Below are 21,687 nucleotides of genomic sequence, written 5' to 3'. Positions count from 1 at the left end.
AGCTGAAGATCTCACCCAAAGAAGCAGTTGCAATTCCCAAAGCAGACACCGCACCAAAACAATCAACAGCTCGATATTTGAAAGCTATTCTCTACTGAGATAACCCACCGGCATACTTAATGCAGGATGCTGGCCTCAACATGGATTGCAGCAAGTCTGTGAGCATTTGCAACCGACCTGTGCAATCACTTGCATATCCAAAGCCTAAATTTGTATTTCGTGTTCACATTTGACCAGAGTTCTGTCAGGTTTCTGTACGTTTGCTTAAGGACTTATTGAAAGAAAAAAAGGACTTTTTTTTTTTTCTTGAGTAACCAAATGCTCACTTGTGATACCTCAGATCTAACACCGCAGCTTTGCCTGCTGCACGAGATTCAGTAAGTTAACCCAAGGACCTGACTGCAAAACACCAGTATATGAATATAAATTGATATAAATGGATGCATAAAATCTTTGCAGAATTGGGGTCAGAAATCCTACATCAAAAGAACTAGTCTATATTCAGCATGTAACATAGAAGAAACCCAAAACCAGGAAAACAGGAACAGGGAATAAATAAAGTGTAAATATTCCTTTGTTGTTAGTAGGCTAGGATGTTCATTAAAAGAGCATAAATAATAAAAAAGAAAGCAAGGATGATTTTCAACCTAGAAGACTACTTACTTTATCATGGATGATCATTTTTAAAATCGTTACTCCCAAAAATAAAATTCCCTTTAAAAAGTAATAAATCAAAGCCTCTAACAAATCTCTATGAGATTACTATTTTAAAACTAATTTCCTGTGAGTTCCGTGAGATGGGTAAAGGTGGAAGCACTCAAAAGGGCTCTGTGGCATCGACAACGCAACCTTGTGACCAGTTTGCACTTCTAAGATGATCATCGGAGAAGAAGAATCAGTAAATGCCTGAAGAGCCTAATGCAAACCATGATCCCGTCAGCCATTTCTTCCCACTAGGCAACACGGCACTGGGGGTGAATCCCTCCTGCAGCGTCCTGGCAGCTGCACAACCCGTTAAGGTCGAGTCTGTTCTGTTCCTACAGCCTTGTAAAGTTACCACCCTCAGGCAGTTTGTCTAGCTGGGAATTAGTGCAACTTCCTGGCAGTGACCCAGCCATTTCTTATTATCTACCCGAGATGTTTTGTAGTCTAATTGGAAAAGATAAAAGATAGTTCTCTTCAGGAGCCACCGGGAAGTTCAGGAACAGCTGTAAAATCTGCTACAGAAAGAGAGACTATTTTTTTTTTCAACTGAAAAGAGGAACTTTTTACACCATTTCTGTCAAGTGCAAATGCCTTGACACAAATAGGTGGAAAATAACCAGGACAAAAGAGTCAAAGGCAATAAAGCAGGAAATTATTCAGCAGGTTGGCCTAGCAATGCCACAGCATGAATGTGCTCCAGAAAGCCGTGGTGGAGGTGGGAAATCCCACCTGCACCTCACAGGAGGTGACAGGTCACAGCTGGCCCCACAGATAAGAAGGAGGAGGATGCAGAGGAAGAGGCCAATGAACAAAATCACTTTAGTGCTGAGACCTTGATTCAAGGAAGCCACAAAGCACTTGTGCTGTTTCAGTAACCAACCACAACTGGAGCGTGTGCTTAAATGAAATCTCTGGGTGCTTTGCTGAACTCAGTCCTGGAGTAGCACACTTTCAAGGTATTTATGCACACAGAAATGGCAGCTCTCTATTCCCTGAATGTGAAATCACTTTTGCTGGACAATTGCTTCTTCCTGGAGCAGCTTGTGAGTCCTGAATCTGGCTTTCCCTCCCTTTGCCGGGTTAGGATGAATGGTAACAAGGTTTCTCAGAAGCATGGAACAGAAACTCTGGAACAAAGACTAATTCAAACACCAAGCTGCACATACATTAATGTTTAACAACAGAGGGGAAAGTCTTAAGTCTGACCAGAAGCTCTTTTATGCTATACTGGATGCTATTGCTGGCAGGGATTCAGTAATAATATTCACAGGGGAGGGCTTTTTTATTTAGCTGAGATACACTGATTATAGCTTGAATCATCTGGAACATACAATGTGCATCATTCAGAGCTCCCAAAGAGCTCAAGGATGGTGCTGAAATCAGACTTCCCTCCCACTGGAGAAGATCCTACGATTTTATCTGTTATTTAACATCAACAGCACCGGCAGCTTTCAAAATGAGAAACTTCATTCTGAATTTCAGAGAGAGGGAACGGCTGCTATCTGGGCAACTGAATAAGAAGCAGGCAGAATATCACAGCTGAATTTTGTTTTGTGTTCCTAGACAGATTCTGTTGTTTTAAATAAGAAACAGTTTTGGATACTGCACAGCTCCATCAGGCGTGATCCTGAGAAGTTCTCAGCACTCCCAACTCACCACCTAACAAGAGGCTCAGTAAATGGTAAGACTTAATGCTGAGTATCTATCTTTGGAGAGTTACTCAAAGGCAAGACGAGGGAGGAGTCAGTATTTTCATTCTTGCATATCTTTTCACTGATTCCTCGTCACACACTTCTACAGAACCTTTCCTGGCAGCACCACTGGCTGGAAAAGGAGAAAATCAGTGGAGCCAGTGGTGTCAGACCCCTACCCATCATCTGCAAAAGTCGGATGTCATGAACAGTTTTATGATATTATAAATCAGAAATCATGCAAATTCAGAGAACAGCTGCCCTCTAATGTGTTCATCAGCACAGGTGAGTCAAATGCTATCCAAGAAGAGCTATACTGCCTCTCTTTAACTCTCCTCAAGCAGTTAAGAGAACCTCCGCTCTGCTGAAATGCTGCTGAGGGTTACTCACCCATCCCCTTCGTGTGGTTGAAGTCGCCTTTCACCACTTTACAGGTTTTGCCATCACCACTGCAGATTCCACAGCGATCCTCTTTGGCAGCTGAACCAATGATTCCATCGCAGCCAATTTTCTAATGACAACAACCAGAGGTCCCCAATTATTTTGTTTGCAAGGTTAAAGTATCTCTAAACATTGATGTCAAGACTACGATAGACACCTGACTGAAAACCTGAACAGGAGGAACTGAACGCTGTGAATCAGTGGAGCATTCATTTGGAACAGTGTTGAGCTGGTTATTTAGCAACCCCCTTCCCTAACACTAAGAGCACGAACTTTGAATCAGAAGACATTACTGAAGAGAGTTTCAAAACCACTAGTTATTCCAGGTATCATCACGGATTTCACACTAACCCACTCTAGCTTCCTTCAAACAACAACAACAAAAGATTAAAACAATATTTCATGTTTGTACAGCAATTTCCACCTAAGGAACTCAAAGACATCCCACAGAAATGCACCAGCACTGTGACACTTAGTTTAGAGAAGAGAAAAATGTGACTTGCTTAAATGGCAATTAACCCAAGTAACCAGAACCCTGGTCTCAGTCCCTCACCTCACCAAAAGTCAGGGTGCTGTTGTAAGTTTCAGCGTGGGGCTCACTGAACGAGCCCTGCTCTGGATTGGGATCTTACCAGGGAGTGACTGTGCTTTGGCAACACCTGAAAAAAAAGCTCACCAATAAAATGACTCAAGATACCTGCAGTGCAAAAATACTTCAATGGAATCAGGTCAGGTTCATATATGGCCACTACGTACCATACGATTTTATGAAAATTCACAGATATTTCCACTGTACTAAGAACTGACATTCATTTGTAAAAAAAAATAATTAAAAATAATCATGATTTCATCTAAAGCTTCATTTAAAATGGTATTTTCAGAGTTTTCAATACCTAGTAAAACTGTTTCCAATAACAATATAGCTGTCTGTGAGGGCTGCAGAACTAGAGCAGTCACAGTATTCTCCCTGCAGCTACAGAGGCTGTCACGGTGACCTTCCCTATTCACAAACCATTGCCAGGTTCTGGTGGTGACCACTGACCACAAGACTTTTGGATCTCGAGGTTAGTAAGACAAAATTACAATGTGATTGAACATCATGGTATTATTCTAATTAGTCTGTGTGAATTGTTCTCTGTCCTTGTAAGACTCCAAATTATCAGCAATTCAGTCTTAATAGACAAACTTTGGCTGAAATAAGAGTTCTGATTATGCAAGTTATTAGCAGGGATTCAGCTGTAAGTTGCAGATTCCCTCTCTGTAGATAAACAATTCCTTGGCAAATGAGTTAGCAGGACTGTCACCAGTAACGCTTATTGGAACAAGGCTGTTGCGTCTCTCCCTTCCTTGCCTTCTTATAATAAAGCCAGAGGAACACTGGAACAATTAAAATAATGAGAATTTTGAAAAACGGGTTAAGCAGGGAAAGATGAAGAGAACTTGGGCTGTTTATCTGAGGCTGCCTGCGTGTTAAGTAATGTAATTTGGACCTGAACTCAAGCATTCCCCTTGCTTCAGAAGACACTGGCCACTGCTTAAATCCAGATGTATTACAGGGATCAAAGACTGCCAGCATTTGGATTTGTTCTGATGCAGTGTTTGTCTGCATAAATCAGTAGAGACAGATAAATGCTGAAAAAAAATGATCATCCTTACATAAACGCATACAAGTGAGATGCTGCTCATTAACTAGAGCAGTATCTAAGTTGGTAGGCAAGGACTACAGAAAAAAAAAACACACACAAAAAAAAAAAAGCAAAAAAAACCCACAACTATATAAATGGGAATTAAGTAAAGTTGAAGAGGACCATGGAGTTTTTGGCAGTTCCAATTCTCAGGGCTAAACTTCACACCCATGTCCAACAAATAATGTGGAGATATTGAATATGATTCTGCCCCCAAAACAGAAGGATGTCCCAGCAGTTCTCCTTCCAGGCAAATAAATGTGATTTATTAATGGGCTTGCTGAAAGACAGCTGGAAATCCATGCCTGCCTGCCACCCTGCTGAGATACTGGAAAGGCTGCGTTTAATTTAAGGCTCTTGTGCTATCTTTTATTGCGCTGCATTGTTATTAGCACTATGTGAGCATACAAATGAATAAAGGGAATATAATGAGTGCTGAACCACACTTATTCCCAGCGCTCCATGAGGAGTCTGTAGGACTATAACGGAGGCAGGCAGGGAACAGGGGGTGAGCAATCACATGGTTTGCATTTACGCTGCAGCTTCCCAGTTAATGGAAGCCACTGCAAGCAAACAAAGCCTCTGAAAGAGTAAATCCCCCTTCTTTGGAAACTGGGGTTCAAGACAAGCCATTTCCTCCCACATTTCCTCAGTAACTGACACATTTTGACTTCATAGACCTTTTCTGAGGACAGGGAAGGAGCACCCACTGAATTCACCCTCTAAAACCTTTGCTGTTTTTTGCCTTTCATCTTCTGCCCAGCTGCCTGAGAGTGGAAGAGATGGGAATGACCCTTGCAGCATTCCCTTTGGTGGCATCTGCCCTCTCCTCCACTTTGCCCGTCAGTTTGGGACTTAATGATCAAGGCTTCTGTCAAACTGGGGCCAGGAAACGGCTTCTTGCAAAGGAAAACTTTGAGAATGAGTTTGCTTTCCTGGCTTCAAGATGAAAATTGGTGCATTCTTGTTACTTTATGAGGTAAAAATACTTTGTAAGCACTTTACTCCAGTCTACATAAACATTAGAGCCCATTTTCCCCTCCCAAAGCCTTCCAATCAGTTCCAAAGCACAAGCACATTTAGTAGCAGTACATAATGAAACAGCTTTTGCTAACACTTCACAACGCATTTCCACGAGCTCCAAAGTCCCTTAGAAACACATTACAGTGACCACTTCAGTCACCAGCACCCCTCCTGGGAGGAAACTATCTGTCAGCAGTCCTTGGACCATTAATTGAGAGGTCTCCAGCCTTCCCCTAGGCGAGGAAGCTGCTGACATCCCAGCTCCAGGGGCCAGAGGCTTAAGCCCAAGCCCCAGCAGCCCTGGGGGAAGATGTATCAGGCCTGTGCATTATCAGCTTCCAACTGACACTCCACTCTCTGGTGTATGCACTATATGATGCATCATTACAATAGATACAGACTTCCTTTAGCTGCAGAAGGCTTTCAAAAACATGAGGGCTTAATAAACAGTATGCACAGGGCAAATCCCAAATTATGCTGCTCACAACTCAAGTTTTCATAGCGCAGAAACTATCCCTTGAATCCCAAGTATAGTTCAAGGGAGTTACCTGATCTTTATCATCTCTAACTCATCCTGCACTGCTTCCTGTACAGCGTACTGAAAAAGGGAAGGTGATTTTTTTTCCAATAAGCAGCAGAAGGGCACAAAGGGGAAGCTTTACATGCTGAGAAAAGACACCTTGCAATAATATCCTGTGTGCTCTCTGACCCAAGAGTTATCCTGCAGGTTAGCAGACTGAATCCATGGACCAGTACCCCCAGTACTGGCTGGATACTTTCAGTTCCAGCAGCCTTGAAGGGACTGGTAAAAAGGGAAGCAGTTCTGTTTTCTTACCAAGATGATCCCTTCAGGAATGAGCAGTGTACTTGGAGCTCTACCATAATCACAAGAAAGAATAGAAAATGAAGATCTTGCCTGGTAGAGCCACCACGTGCTTACTAGTAGGAGTCTGTGTGTGCATCCAGCACTGCGAACCGTGTTCTCAGCCTCCTGGATCTTCCCTGGACTGTCCAACAGAGACTTGGACAGTGACATCCACAGCTCTGGCAAAGGGACCGATGTTGGCATCACCCAGGAGTTGCAGTCCCTGCCTGTGCTAGCTGCTGACAGCCTGCAGTGCTGTAGGACTGCTAGTTAACAGCATAATTAATCAGACAACGAGGAAGCAGATTTTAAACCAAAACCAGTCCCTTGCCCATGTTGAAACATGGGAGTGCTGGCAGGAAACCTCAAGACAGTCTTTGAGGGCTTGAACTCCTCAGCACGGAGGGTCTCAACTATATCCACAGATTTCTTAGTGATCTTCGACCACAGTCTCCTGCTCTGATGCTGTGTTTCGTAACTACTGACCTTTAAATTGGCAGGTAACTGCCTGTGTGCTGAGCCAAAGGCCTGCAATTCACTCAGCTGATACCTCAGCCCACCCTTCCTTTGCTCCCTCCCCTTTCTTCGCATTTTTGTAATTAAACATCTGAAAATACTGCTTGTTGGGTGGTATTTCCAGCTTCAGTCATTGCTGGCTCCAGCATAGGAAAACTCCTCCTCTTGAATGCACATCATTTGGATTCTTCTGTGTGAACTATGCGCTGTATTGCTTGGATGTTTTAAATGATATTTTTATTTGTATTTTGAATGGCTGCGCAAGAGCTCAATTGATACAGCCTGTGTGAATATGTTTTGCTACATAAACACAATTATTTTTGTTACATACACCCACCCTGTGTAAGAAACGACATTGTAGACTCACAACACTGTAATGCTTCCCATATGCTGAGTTAACTAGCTGTCTCAATGGATCAAATATAAATATTGATGCAACATGTGCCATTTTACAAATTAATCATGTACAGAGCATGCTGCTTATGACAGATTCATTTGCACAGCCAACTTTTTGTCCATAATATCCAGTGTCCACTGCTACCTCCAGGGATGGGCCACATGAAACAGGAACGTGCACATGTGAGCAGCCGACATTCGGATCTAAAGGTAAGAGAATTCCGATTGCTTTGCTTTAAACACAACTGCCCCTGTGGAGAATCGTGGGTGTCTGTCAGGATGTGCACGGGAGGGTGAGCCCAGATCTCAAATCAAGCAGTTCATCTCCAAGTTACTTCTCTTTCTGTTCCACAACAAACTTTGTTTTCTGGGTTGGAGTCCACACCAAAGTTAGTTCAGCAAACACCTTCCTGTCATTTCCCGAGCCTTCAGATTTTATCTGAATTGGAGCAGCGCAGCTGGAGCAGGAGTTGTGTGCTGCCTATTTTGTATTAGTGCTACCTTATTCACATTAGACACGCAATTACACCTGCCCACTGAGTTTATGTTTAAATCCCTTACAAGTTCATGGGAATGCTATGCACAATTATTCTTGATAACCAGTTTTCCATATAGAAGCTTTTTGTGTTGAAACCCCCATGTTTTGGCAGCAGAGCAGGGTACATTAGGAAGCATGAAAATAATACAAAGCACTTTCCTTCCCAGAGACTTTTCCCATCCCAGGAACTCCTTCTGTTCTTTGTTTTTTGTTTTTGTTTTTTTTTGGCCACTTTCTGTAACTACCCCTTTCTGATCCTTCTAAACCAGGTTCATCTGAATTGACACCCGAGGCCTGATTCCACCCTGCCTCTGACCTGCTTTGTGCAAATACCACCAGGCTGCACATACCATTGGATTTTACTTTCTTCAAAACAAGCACCTATCATGTCACTTCTGGATGAGAAAATAATATATATTTATCAGTGTATGATATATGTAGCCTCCTTCTGGTCAATTCTTGGCTGCAACAGCCACAAGAACAAACTAAAGCCTCCAAGGCAGGTAACAATAAATTGGCTATTATGTGGTCTTTGTGAGTTAACACAGAAGGAAAATAGTTGGAAAACAGCATGACTTTTTTCATATCCCACTGTGAAGTACAGGAAAAAAAAACACAGTAAGATACCAACAACATCTTGTGCTTTGGTGCTATGTCGTACTCACCAAAAGCCCCCAAACCTCTTTTTAGGGCTCAAATTACACTCGTACAGACACAGGAATTGAGAAAAACAAAACAAAACAAACAAACAAAAAATTATACAGTAGGTTTCTGTAGTTCAAATAACCCTTCTGGACTTTGTGAGCAATACCAAATAATTTATCAAAGTACAACACAGAGCCAAGTGGTTGTATGGAGACAAGCTACCCAGTCTGGAACATCTTGTACCACAGTTTGTAATGCAGGAATATGAATAATACATGGAAAATCATAAAGTGAGGAGGCAAAGCCAGAGCTGTATGCATCAATCATAGGCAAAAAGTGGGTACTGCACACATTAGAGAAGTGTTTGCCAACAATAGGCCCAGAAGACAACTGAATTTCATCCTCTGTCACTTGTGGCCGTCTACTGACACTGTCCACCCAATCTGTAAAAACTATTTTTGAAAATGTGGCCATTTTTATGTCTGTGGCCCAGACCTTTCATACCATATGACAATCGCTTTTGGAAGAAAGTAGTTCTACAATATTTTTGCTGTGCCAGGACAGCCTAACGTGTGTCTTGTCATCATTGAAGGTGCTACAGATTCACCAGCAAGTTAAAATAGCTATAACGTGACAAAACACACATGGAGAAAACTCTAGATAAAGCCAAAAAATCTCCACCTCTTAAACTGCTACATCACAGCAAAGACTGCCCTAGATCTCTAACCAGGTTCTGCTGTACACAAGGTCTCTCTTTTCAAAGAGACCTTAGGTTACACCCTGAAGCACAATATGTAGTCCCCACTGCAAAGTTCTCCTATCATGAGTCTCTGACTAATCCTCCTCTGAAAAAAAAAGCCAGTACAAAGTAATGTTGCATCACAACAGTCAGCTGAGCAGCTTGTCTTCTCCCCACACCACGGCTGTGTGACATCTGACACCTTTTTTAGCTCTGCTTCTGCCAGCAGTTTGCTTCTAACATGAGCAGCTTGAACAGAACGAAGAAGTGTAAGAGGTTAGAAAGCACGCTGCTTCCACAAACGCTGACTCATGAAATGTGCACTGAGTACTCGAGGGAAAAGAAAAACTTCAGGAAATCCTCTCTGAAAGCCACCTGGAGAGGAACAGGAGAGGATAAATGCAATCTGAGGGGGAGTTTGCACTGCATTACCCCGTCCTCATCAAGACTGTAATGTCCATGCTGAAGAAAGCAAACCGTGAAAGCAGGCAAGAGGGACTGGGCTGCAAGCCCGCCCGTGCACTCACTCTCCTCTCCTCAGCCTCATCAGACTGCGGCTGTTCTCTGGCCCGTTACAGATTTTCTGTTTCTGAAAAATTCCACAAAAAAACAAATTCCCCTTGATAGAAAACAACGTGCATTTCAAGAAAAGATGAAAAATGGGTACGCATACTGAACAGGGCATCTCGTTTACTCAGAAGATGGTCAGGATAAGTGCGTTTGTTACTTCTCTACCACATTTCTTTTAAAGACATAACTTTGTAACACTGTCCTCAACTTTTCAGATTAACTCATAGCTCATACATAGCTTTTATTTTGTCCTAATTCTGGCAAACTTCTAATACTACCAAGAATGAAATGCTCATCCTCAAAACCAACTCTAATAAACAAGGACAGGATAAAAAAGTATGATTTATCTCAAAGGCAAGAAGTAAGATTATAAAAATACAGGTGACTTAGGAACTCCTGGCTAACTACAGGGCTCACTTTGCTCTCTTCTGGTGCTTCCTTGTGTGACCACAGCATTAACCAAATTTACACCATCCAGCTGCCTTCAGGTGTAAGTGGTCAACACAGGGACTCGGCTGCTAATGATGATTTTACTTCAAGGATAGTGAGGCTGACACCGAAAAGCTTCATTCACGTTGGTTAGAATGGATCTCAGCTCATGGTTTAAAGGGAAACTGTAAAAAGTTCACAACATGCAATGAAAAAAAGACTCTTCAGTGCCCAACTGCAGTTAGGGTATGTCGAGGCTGCAAAGAATTTGTTCCTGCCTCCCTTCTCAAAACCCTCCTCTCCTTGCAAGAACAGTTTGTCTTTGCCATGTTCATCTACATTCATTTTTCCAACAACAACGCATGAGTTTCATTTAGGAGCATATGCTGCTGAAGGGAAAAGAGCTATTACATTTCCTGGACTAGATGTTCGCAGGCAATGGATACTGCTAATACATCTGTCACACTGGCAGTGTGTCATTCCTGCCTTTGAGAGCCTTTAACTGAAAGGATTACACAAGAAAATAAATAACAGTAATACCACCCTGTGATTTCAGCACTTATTCTCTCCTCCAGCCCCCCTGCAATGCTTGTTGCAAGGCTTTGTCTACACTGGGTAAAGAAACGAGAAGAAGAGTAATTAAATAAGTATGCCAATTAAATTCATTTAACACACAGCTAGTTTGACAAGCATCTATGGCAAATGGGGTGCGCAGTCACACATAGGGATTCTCAGCACCCGATCGCATAAGAGGCAGAAGAGTGTTATAAATGACTTCAGAAGGCTTTCAAATCTGCTCGGCTTGAATTGATCATTTTGCCTTTTCTCCCAGCCAGATGCAAATGGACTGAATGTTCTGCAGCTGTCATCACCTCTCTGCACAGTTAAAGGCAGTTGCCCCCAAGTTAGAGCACAATTTGCTTTTCATGATGTACCTCCAAAGCTCTGGGCTCATAAAGGTTTTCATTTGGAGGGGAGCTGGCTACTGCTGCTCACTGGAAGAAGAAAATGTGCATTGCCATGATGTCTGATTTACCATTTGTGGCTGATCTGAATGTTTGGAGCAGGAAAGCTGGCCAGCCCAGCGTAATGGTCAATGGCACACAGCTGGAGGTGCACAGCTGGCCTTACTATAAAAGGTTATTAATGGGTTTTTCGGTTTTTTTTTAGATACAGCTGAAAACTGGGAAAAAATTAAGTAACTCGGGATGCACCATGAACCTGGCTCCGTGCAAGGCACGTTTTATTAAAGAGCATATAAAGAATCAGACCCGTGCTGGCTCCCCTGCAACTTGCTGTTCAGATTCTTCATCTGAATAAATCAGAAGGGCTGAATTAAACATGCCTCTTCAGCAGCTATTTGGCAGGAAGCAGCGGGAAGTCTCTTGCAGCAGTGCAAAATTCAATCCAGATAAAGCTTTTACACTTATCCTGTCACGTTACAATTAGTAAAACTGCATTATGTCCCCAAAGCCTCCCTTATACCCGTGTTAATACAGTGATCATCCATCTTCCTGCTGGGAAGGCTCAAAGCAAAAAAAAAAGACTGCTAGTTCTTACTCACTGCTCACAGAAAGCAGAAATAATGCCACATTTGGTGTGCCTTGTGCCCCCAGGGCAACCCAACATATCTCCAGTGGAGTTAGTGGAAGGAAAGGGCAGTGCGGGAAAGCTGTTCTGCTGGGTCAGCGGGCTGGTTATTGGTGTAAAGGCAAACTCCTAGCACGGGATAAAAATCTAGACGAGGATAACGCTTGGGAGGAAGAACTGGCATGAAGGATCCAGCACTGGCAAGGCTGTACTAGCAGCCGTCTTTCACATCCCTACTGTGTGTGCAGCAAACTCTGAACACGTTACATGATTAGGAGAGAGAAAAAACTGCCCTGCCATAGGGTCCGCAACAAGTGACTGGAATCCAGCTGCTACTCACTGGTAGAAGCATCCGATCTGAATGACTGCTTGTCATTGTTGAGCTTTAAATAAACACCATCATCTCTTCCATCCCTCCCCCAAACCCTCCACCTCCCGTTAGTATGGGTCTATGCATTTCCACTACATTTTCAAGGAATCTAAAAGCAGCTCTAAGAGATGGCCTTCCCAATCGTTCAACACACTGCAGCATGAACTGCCTCTCTGCCCAGCAAACCACAAAGAGCTGTATACAAAGATTGCCCACACCTCATCGTAGTTCCATACGTAAACTGGCTAAAGATTAATAACCACCAGTGCAATGGTTATAGGTCATCACTCCTTCACTCCCAGAAAAGGAAAGAAAATCTGAAGACTTTTGGACAGAGTCCTCTTTGTTTCTACTCCCAACTTGTCTGACCAGAGACAGAAGGAAATGAGCATCCGCCGGGTTTGGCAAGGGACAAACGGCTCCTGAAGGAGAGCAGAAGGAAGCCTATCCCATGCCCTTTTGTCATTTGCTCTCCCTGCGACCTGAGCACAAGACAATGCAGACAAGGCAAAAGAAAACTGTCTTGGGTTGTGCTCTGGGTTGCTGGATCTCTTCCTCTAAACTTGTACTGTCTGCTGCTTGGAGCTTTATAACCTGCTTTGTAGGAAGAAGGGAACCTTTTCCTTACTGCAGGAAAATGGGCCTTTCAAACAGTTTTGGTGGGCCCAAAGGTTAGAAACTCACCCTCGCATTATCTAGTAATATAGTTCAAAATCACACAAATGTACGGTGCACAGGGAAGATATGGGTTTATGCAGCTCCAAGAGCCAAGCAAATGGCACCAAAAAGCTTCCTCAGTATTTCTAGATAGGCCCCAGATAGAGCTGAAAACACTTACAGCAGGCTAATAGTTCATATTTCAGTTTGCAGCATCAACATTTTTTCAGTGACTCTTCTAGTAGCCAAAATGGAGCGGGTAAGCAAGCCAGATTTCCACTCCCATCTGCCTCCCTCACCGAAGTCCCTTCCCACCCTAGCCATTTGATGACTACACACAAGCAAATGTGATCGCTGGACATTCCCAGCTGTTCGGAAACCATTTCCTTCCTTGGGCATTTCTCGTAATTCTCAGACCAAGACACGGGGCTGTGGAGCACTTGTAATGGATCCTATAAAACAGGGTCACCCTCTCACCTCAGAGACGGCTGCCCAGCCACCCACACCGAGGCCTCGTCTTCTAGGACATACATAGCTACCCCGGGTCAGACATAACACTAGGAGTAAAACAAGAGAAAGTTACTCCACCTGGCACTTGCCATGTACACAGAGGTCGGTTTCGTAAGGCCCACACGGAGTTCCATCAAGGACTCTGTCTGCCACCAGCACAGGAGAATCCTTCCCCAGTGGAGAACAGAAGAGCTCACATGGCTTATCTGGAGAAAGAAATACAAAGCAACTGACCTTAGGAGCAGCACAAACAAGTTTTTGAGGCAAAGGTGATCAAGCAATGTAATTCTGTTAAGAAGGCTAGAGGAGCAGCATGGAAGCAATAAGAACACGTTACTGTAATCCATCTTTCAGATGCAGCTAATGGAAACATTCTGCAGTGTTCCCACAGACAACTGGGGGTCTTGTGGATGAAATTATGATGGGTTAAAAAGCTGCAGAGAAAAAACAGCAAGGAATTACAGAGGTAGCTGAAAAAAAAAATCACCATCAACGATGACAGCTGTCAGGAGGCTTTTCTTCTTGTTGGTGTATCTGTCGTGGGCCTGGCACTGCTGATCCCTGAAGCTCGGCACACCTTTGGGGCAGGGCAAGTTCTCACACACGGTGTGCTCCACGCTGGCTCCACGGCAGTTCTTCCCACCTGGCCCCGGGCTATCGCACAAAAGACAAACCAAGGTCAGCAGAACAGCATAGCTACTCACAGGCACCCCTTCACTTAATTGTTCCTGTCCAAGGCAGTACTGAAATAGCAGGAAGGATCCTTCCTCTCAGACATTCCTTGCTGGAGGGCAAATCTTGCTCTCACTGACTCTGACAGAAACTTATCCGAATTCCATGCTGGATCTATAATTGGCTTATTAGAGCAGATGCTCTGGAGTGTTTCAGAAGCATGTTCTTTTGTAGCGTCCCACACACAGATCAATAAATAGGTGGCTGACTGCACATTGCACACTTCTGCTAAGAGGTAATCCATCCACTAAGCAGCCTTCTTGACAGATACAGACTACTTAACTGTGTTCTGGTCACAAAAAAAGGGATGTGACTGATGTTACACTGCTGACCTAAATTTCAACTTCAGCAGCAGTCCATTCCTGTCCTAACCCATTTTCCGATGGAGCAGGCAAATGGCTGAGAAAAAGCAGAGAGAATGGGGGTAAGTATATGTGTGTTTGTGTTCACCAGCAGTTTCAGAACAGGACTTTGAGCAAGACACTCTCAAACTGTGAGGACTGCCACAATATGAGGTCCGATTTCTAACTTTTTCACGGTGACTTGGAACAGGTTTCTTAAGCGATGGTGACTTGTGACAGTCAGGCTTTGGAAGGTACACTGAGCATGACACGTAAAGTCTAAGTAATCATTATACTTGTACAATGAGACAGTTCAGAAGATAATTTGTGGTTCCAACACAAATGCCAAAGTAAAGTATTTATATTCTTAATGGGGAACCTAGAGACACCACGGTTATGTTATTGTGCCCAGGATCGCACTGAACACACAAGGCAGAGGCAGGTAACTTGGAATATTTCACCTTTTTCTTCCCACCATTTGCTTTGCTCCCTGCCTCAAACACCCATAACAATGGCAACACAGCAAACGTATCTTCAGCACGTCCTCTAAAGTTCTGTTTTCAGCACCTTGAAACCAAAATAACCCAGACGTAGCTATGAGCTGTTCTGCCAGGAGGGTGTCCAAAAACAAGTCTGTGCAGCAGATAATCTCCATCCATGACAACCATGCCATTTCACATACTGGTTTCCAAGCATGCAGGCAAGGCCACTGATTTTGCATCAGCATTAAGAAGGAAAACACAAACTCTTAACAAATGCCTCTATTTTGTTTCTTCATAAACAAAACTAAAGCTAAACCAGAATAACCCTACATGATGTCATAACACCAAAGGAGCAGCCTGTACAAACGTCTGGTTGCACTGCTAACACCTCTCCTCTGCCACAGAGGCATGCAAGGCAGCAGATGTGCAGAAATCTTGGAGGATACCCAAAGAGTAACAGAGTGCTCTCTGGAGAGCACAGTATCAATCTGATACTGTGAAGCAGAAGACACAGCAGGGCTACTGCTCACTGTGCTTTCATCAGCAGTTGTTCTGATTTTAATCAGATCAGATCATCTTCAGATGTCATTAACTCGTGAAGGACTTTCTATGAGTTTGCCAATGCAGACTGGAAGCCAGCAGCTCTTGTTATTGGTAATGGTCATCAGTAAAAATAAAGGCCTCAAGCTCTGTGTAGTACGGGCTGTAGCGCTGCCTGGGGTTTCTCACAAACAGTGTAATTCAAACCCATCCTGATGCGCCCCTTTAACAGAGACTGCGAGATTTCCTGGTAGGCACCTTCACGGCCATCTTCTACCATTCCTCCCTATTCCTGCTAAGAGAATCCATCCACTAAAGGGACTGAAGAAATCTAAGCACCTTTATAGCACTTTGGCTTTTACATGACAAGAGAGGATGGGGGAAGGGGTGAGGATCTCATTCTCATGTTTTGTGTAAACCGTTGTTTTTTCCTTTGATCCCACTGCATGACAACAGCCCAAAGCCTAGACCAGAACACAAGGCAGCACAGCTCGGAAGTCTGCACGTGCAAAGCGGCCAACGACACACTGCCTTACAACCAGTTGGAGGCAAGGCATGCAAGTACTCATAGAAATTACAGAGAGGAAAAACCAAATCAAACAGTGAAGCAACTGGTTTAAAAATACTGATAGTCCCACAGGCTCAAAAGTCAGCTGGCAGGAGTACAGATTCCAGAAGAGAAAAAAATCCCAAGACCAAATACACATAAACGAAAAGATAAATCCCTTAGCCAATACTTTTGGACAGTGAATAAACCAGCTGCAGAAGAAGTGGGCTGACGCCAGGAATATGAAGCAAAAGAAGATCACGTGTGTATCCCCAGCCAAGAATGTATATGAGCAAGAGAATTTTAAAATCAGTGTGCAATCTTGGAGGGAGCATTTCCTGTAATTTAAGGAACGATGATGAATGGATTTAGGTTCGGTCAGTGCTGTGGTTAAAGAGACTTTTTGTAGCTGACAGCAAAGAAAGCAGCTCAGCCCCTTGTTCAGGAAAACGAGTTGGCAAAAATCAAGCCTGGACACTGCAGACATGCAGTTGCAGTTCAGCCTTAAGGAGAGGAATAAACAAAAGTATCCCTTCTATGTGAATATAGTTCAGCAGCAGCCAGTGGGTGCCTACCCATCACCTGGGCATGTCTTCAAAGTGACTGTGGTGCTAGCCAGAATCTCAATCCTATGTAAAAGATGTTTCCTGTGCTTTATCTGTGAAGAAAACCTTAAAATATAAATAAATTTGGAGATGCACAACTTGGAGGGTTGCTCTCAAGATTGTGAGCACTCTCATTCATCTCAGAAGCTATAACGCACTCAGAGGTGGTTATTTAAATGGCCACAGAGGTAACCTGCTCAGGCCTCTCCTAAGAAGACTTCCAGGCATGCCACAACCGACTAGATGGAGGAAGGACGGCACATGGGAGATAACATCACGTACATTTCTTCTTGAATCTGAAAAAAGCCAAACCCAAGCAGGAGCCAGGCTCTACTCTGTGTAGAGAACACTTTTATATGCAGCACATCCTGGTGCACAGAATATCTCAGGGTGCTTTATCAACACAACTACAGGTCACTATGACCACTGTCAGACACTATTTCCCAAGCCTGTAGACATAGACGAAACCAGCAGTGCCTGCAAAACTGATCTCTAAGACGTATTGGCAGATTGCTCTGCAGATCCAGGTTACCCCTTCTCATCCACTGAGGTGCAGAAGAGAAAACACAGCATCATTCCTCTGCCAACCCCCAGGTCTTTAATTCAATTGTGTCTATATCTGAATCATTGCAATGGGCCACTTCCAACGGGAACCCTTCAAGCCACTTTCACAGCACATGCTTGGCCCCGAAGTCATTCCTGGATTCTGACCTGGTCCTTGCTGGTAACACCAGGTCTCGTGTCCCCCAGGCAGCTCTGCTGCTCATTTCTTCATTGAACTCTTGCAGCAAGGTTTGCCTAAATGCTACATGCAAAAAGAAATCAGCATGATGTGAAGACTTACGGGGGGTTGTCGCATTTCCGCTGTCTGAATCGCACTCCTGTGCCACACGTCCGGCTGCACATGCTCCACTGACTCCACATGCTCCAGTCTCCATCAACATGCTCAGGGATGGGAGTTTTACTGACACACTCCCCAGCTCGGCACCACTGAAATGCAATTGTGTTAGCACAGGCTGGAAGGAAGCCCTGATCTAGCAAAACAATCCTGTACTGGTAGACTTAAAAGGATGTCTTAGAGACTACAAAAGCCCATGTTGAAGTTTCTGGAAATTCAAGGCTTCTGTGAGATGGAGGTGGAGAAACAGAGAAATTAAATGTCACCCTCAATAAAACCCTGAAGGGAATTCTGTCATTAAAAAATAAATCACAGAAATGAGCCCCTTCGTTTGTAATGCAGGTAATTATCTAAATTCTAAGACTTAAAGTTACACTCTTCACAGAACCTGAGTTCAAGAACTCATACCCCAAAGCAATGTCTTCATCAGCAGCATTCCTGCTATCTACAAAATCATTGAGGTATTTTGACCCTAGCTTGGCTAAGGCCCCAAAAAAACTTTGATTCTAATAGGCTGCACTGGCTCCTGACCAAGCAGCAAACTCAGCCCATTCTCTTGCTCTGTCCAGGATATGATACAGTAAGCAACTGCAAAGCATTCTGACGAACAAATCACTGGACTCCTGTGGTTAGAAAAACATATATGTAAAAACATTTTGTCTCAATTTCCTTGTCATGCTTTCCAGAACATAGCTTTTCTTCTCATTGTTTATCTTCCATTTGCAAGCAAAGAAAAGGTCTCTGATCTTTGATTTTAGCAACAAGCTTTTAAGGTTTTCTCTTTCTTACCTCCCCCAACACTGTACCACACAATAAATACCAGAATCCCAAACTAGCAGGGAGACTGGCGGTTACCAAACCAGTCGAGTTCCTTTGTAGCTTAAGGGGTTATCAGCCACGGTGGGAAAAGGAACCACGCACATTTACAAACCACGTACCACCTAGCACAGCCCATCGCAGAGGTTAAACATGATCACTTAAGCCAACTTCTGTTAGCACAGCTGGGAGGTAGCAGTTGAGTCTCAGCAACACACACCCTTACAGCACTGAAGTTAGCTAATGGAACGATGAAGTTCACTGGAGGGAGATCTGCTAACCTGAGAGCTTATTTTGTGGTTTTTGTAACCGTTTTCTCCATTGACCAGGAGTCCGTATCCGCCTTAGTCATCTAGGCATATACACACAGTACAGCAAATAATACTTCAAAATAACTGAACATCCTGAGCTCCTTTTAGAAACTGTGAAGTTTTTAAGTAGCCTCTTGTTCTTTCCCCATTTGCCTCCACTCCCCGAACACCAACCTAAATGCTCTCCATACTTCCTATCTCAAATACAGCCAAGAACACTACTACCTTAGCTTGTACTGAAAAAAAAACCACACCTCACTCCTGAAACACCACCTGCAGCAATGAGCAGAGCTGCCAGGAGTGGGCTACCACCTCGTGTGGCTCACAGGGTGCTCAGTGCAATTAGCAGGGTGAGGCATGGGGTTTCCCTGAAGTGTTTGTGTAGGGCCCTGACCACAAGAGCTTCACTGCTGAGGTTTCCAGAGGCTACTGGAATACACCTAACATAAAATCAGAACGCCCTAACCCAATCCAGCTGTTAATTGAGCAGTTTCTGTAACGGAATTGGTATAAAATATGGGTTCATGGTAAATAGTGAACACCTTGGAAACATTATTCCAGTGACAATGTTGGAAAAAACAAACTCAGGGCTGCTGAGTCTTTTGATTACCTTGTCTGCGCCACATTCAGTGCCATCCAGGGGGGGATCCAACTTTGTTTTACAGGATGTATCTCCTTCCACCAGGCACCAAAGCCCAGCACACATCAAATGCTGCAATCACAAAGCAATGAGGTGCAATTATTACTTCTGGATGTCAGTTATCATTATGGGATACACTGCAAAGCTCAGGCCGTCTCTCTCATGTGAATCCAGAGGCCTCTAGTTAGTTTGGGAGCAATTATTTTTAAGGATAAATTGTCATGAAGTGTTGGGGCTGGGAACATAAAAGAGGTTGATGGATGCCATTGTCAGAAACAAAAACCACCCTAAACAAGAAGTACATTATTTAAAGAGATTTCTTTTTCACTAGAATAAATCTGGTCCATTAAAAAGGAAGCTGGGAGAACACGATGAGAGCTTTGGAGCCATGCCACATGTCTGGGTGTCTGAGCTTCTTAATTACTTGTATTCTTTTTTAGAGGTACTCAAGCAACTAAGCATGGTAAAGCCCAGTCAGCCCTGTTTGTCCTGGTGGTTGCTATAATCAGCCAGCACTGACCCCTGGGAGAAGAAGATCTGAAGGAGGAAGGAGAAAGAAGAAAGGATTTCATGGTGTACCATGCAGCAGAGAAGCTTGGTGATAAGCTATGAGCAGACAGACAGGGAGAAAGTCAGGAAGGGTTTGGTGGTGAGAAGTAGCTGCTAGAATCTTGTGTGCTAGAGAAGGTGAAAAGTCAGAGGCGAGGGCAAGAGCAGCACGAGGTTCCGCATGTCTTGCTACCAGACCTGAAATGTGTTCAGCCTACCATTACTCAACACTGCTGCTCTGCTCAGCCCGTGTGTGTTAGCGGGATATTAATGCTGACCACATTTGCGTGATCTGTCAGGGCAATAACATTTTCAGAATTTGAGAAAAAGAACCAGGAGAAAGGGCCTTTACGTTGTTAACATTTTCCATAGCACCCACCATGCTTAGCATTCCATGGGAGTGGATGATTTCAATACAGTGCTACAGATCTGAGTACCAAAAACAGAAAAAGACGAGTTACATTTCTTTCCACTATTGTTCACGTTTCAATGTAATGGTAAAAAGATGAGAAGCCTGACTCTAGTGCCAGCTGGTCTTGTCAAGATTTATTGCACCTCATTAAACAGTTGAGTCAACACGCCTCAACCTTACGGCTCTTTCACAACGTAATGTTTGAGACTGTGGGTGCATGTGTGCTTCGTGTACACGCGTGTTGGTGTGTCTGCATAAAAGGGATCTGTACGGCAGAGGGTGCAGATGAGAGAAATCCCAACACCAAGAGTGATGATGTAGAACATGCTAAACAAAATCGTTCTCACAGCAGTTATCTGCACCCTGTTTTAGTTCTATGTTTTTCTGGAAAGAGGCTTTTGCACTATTTAAACCGAAAGAACATTCACAACAACAAGAAGCAGACAGCACAATTCAGAAACATCTGTACCAACCACAACACAGAGAGCTATCATCAAGCAAACAAACAACAGCAAATACACCAGGGAAACCTAAATCAATGAATTTTCAAGACATTTTTCCCAAGCTAATATAGCACATGAGAAAATATCAGACGTCACTCTGACTAAATGACTGTGACTAATTAGCGGTTTACCCACAGCTCTGAAAGCACTTAAGCACCCATTAGCCACGAGGACATCACATGCTGTTTTACAGCTAGGTATGCTGAGGCAGAAGACTTGACAAGCCGGAGATTTCAGAACAAAGTGAGAAATCAGTTGATCCACACCACAACTCCCAGGTTCTCAAAACCTCTCCTCCCCTGGAGAGCATTAAAACCAAGAAGGACATCTATTTACTGTCAAGTGTTACAGAAACATCACCGATCTCAGCAATAAACTCTTTAAACTGAGAAACCTTTTTCCCAAAATGCCAAACTTCCAGCTCAGAGAGGATGCTTGTTTTCCTAGATGTAAAGCTACAACACACTTGCATCTGTTTTAACGGAAGGAAACTTGCTGCTTCTGTTTTCTGTCAGGAGGACTTGCTGGCTGAAGATGTAATGAAAGTCCCCACATGCCTAGGAAGTTGTTCTAGACACATACGAGCACCCCTGTCAGCTATCTGTGCCTTATGCAAGGCCAATATTTGCTAATCTTCAGCCTCAAGTCCCTGGATCTTAAGCTGCACATAAATTAGGGTTAAATTCTCCTCTTTGATACAAAAAAAGGAGGAGGAAGAGGGGTGGTGGAAACAGAAAGTCATAAAAATAAAGTGGCTTTCTGTACAATTCTGGTTGCCAAACAGAATTCTTCCTCAGTCCACAAGAATGTGGAAGGTGCTAAACTCAGCTAACATGCCCAGGTATGGGCCCTTGCCTTGGGGAAGCAACGGGCACAGCTAACCTCAAACAGGTGTGTCTGTACCACAAGGACAGAGCTGAGGGCAGCCCATAAATACAGCT

General features: G+C 43.6%; 1 protein-coding gene across 3 annotated transcripts in view; it reads right to left on the bottom strand.

Moving 5' to 3' along the window:
- Nucleotides 1–21,687, bottom strand: part of ADAMTS17 (ADAM metallopeptidase with thrombospondin type 1 motif 17) — a 173,853-nt gene that overhangs the window by 57,791 nt on the left and 94,375 nt on the right. For all 3 annotated transcript variants that reach the window (XM_068695902.1, XM_068695903.1, XM_068695904.1), the window contains exons 11-15: nt 19,253–19,354; nt 17,462–17,607; nt 13,858–14,024; nt 13,449–13,576; nt 2,787–2,907 (exon numbers count right to left, since the gene is read on the bottom strand). In XM_068695902.1, coding sequence (XP_068552003.1) covers nt 2,787–2,907; nt 13,449–13,576; nt 13,858–14,024; nt 17,462–17,607; nt 19,253–19,354 — 664 coding nt within the window. The remainder of the gene's footprint in view (nt 1–2,786; nt 2,908–13,448; nt 13,577–13,857; nt 14,025–17,461; nt 17,608–19,252; nt 19,355–21,687) is intronic.

Source organism: Anas acuta, chromosome 12, assembly GCF_963932015.1.
Source record: "Anas acuta chromosome 12, bAnaAcu1.1, whole genome shotgun sequence".
In the NCBI taxonomy this organism is placed as follows: domain Eukaryota; kingdom Metazoa; phylum Chordata; class Aves; order Anseriformes; family Anatidae; genus Anas; species Anas acuta.
This window is presented reverse-complemented; position numbering and strand designations above follow the sequence as displayed.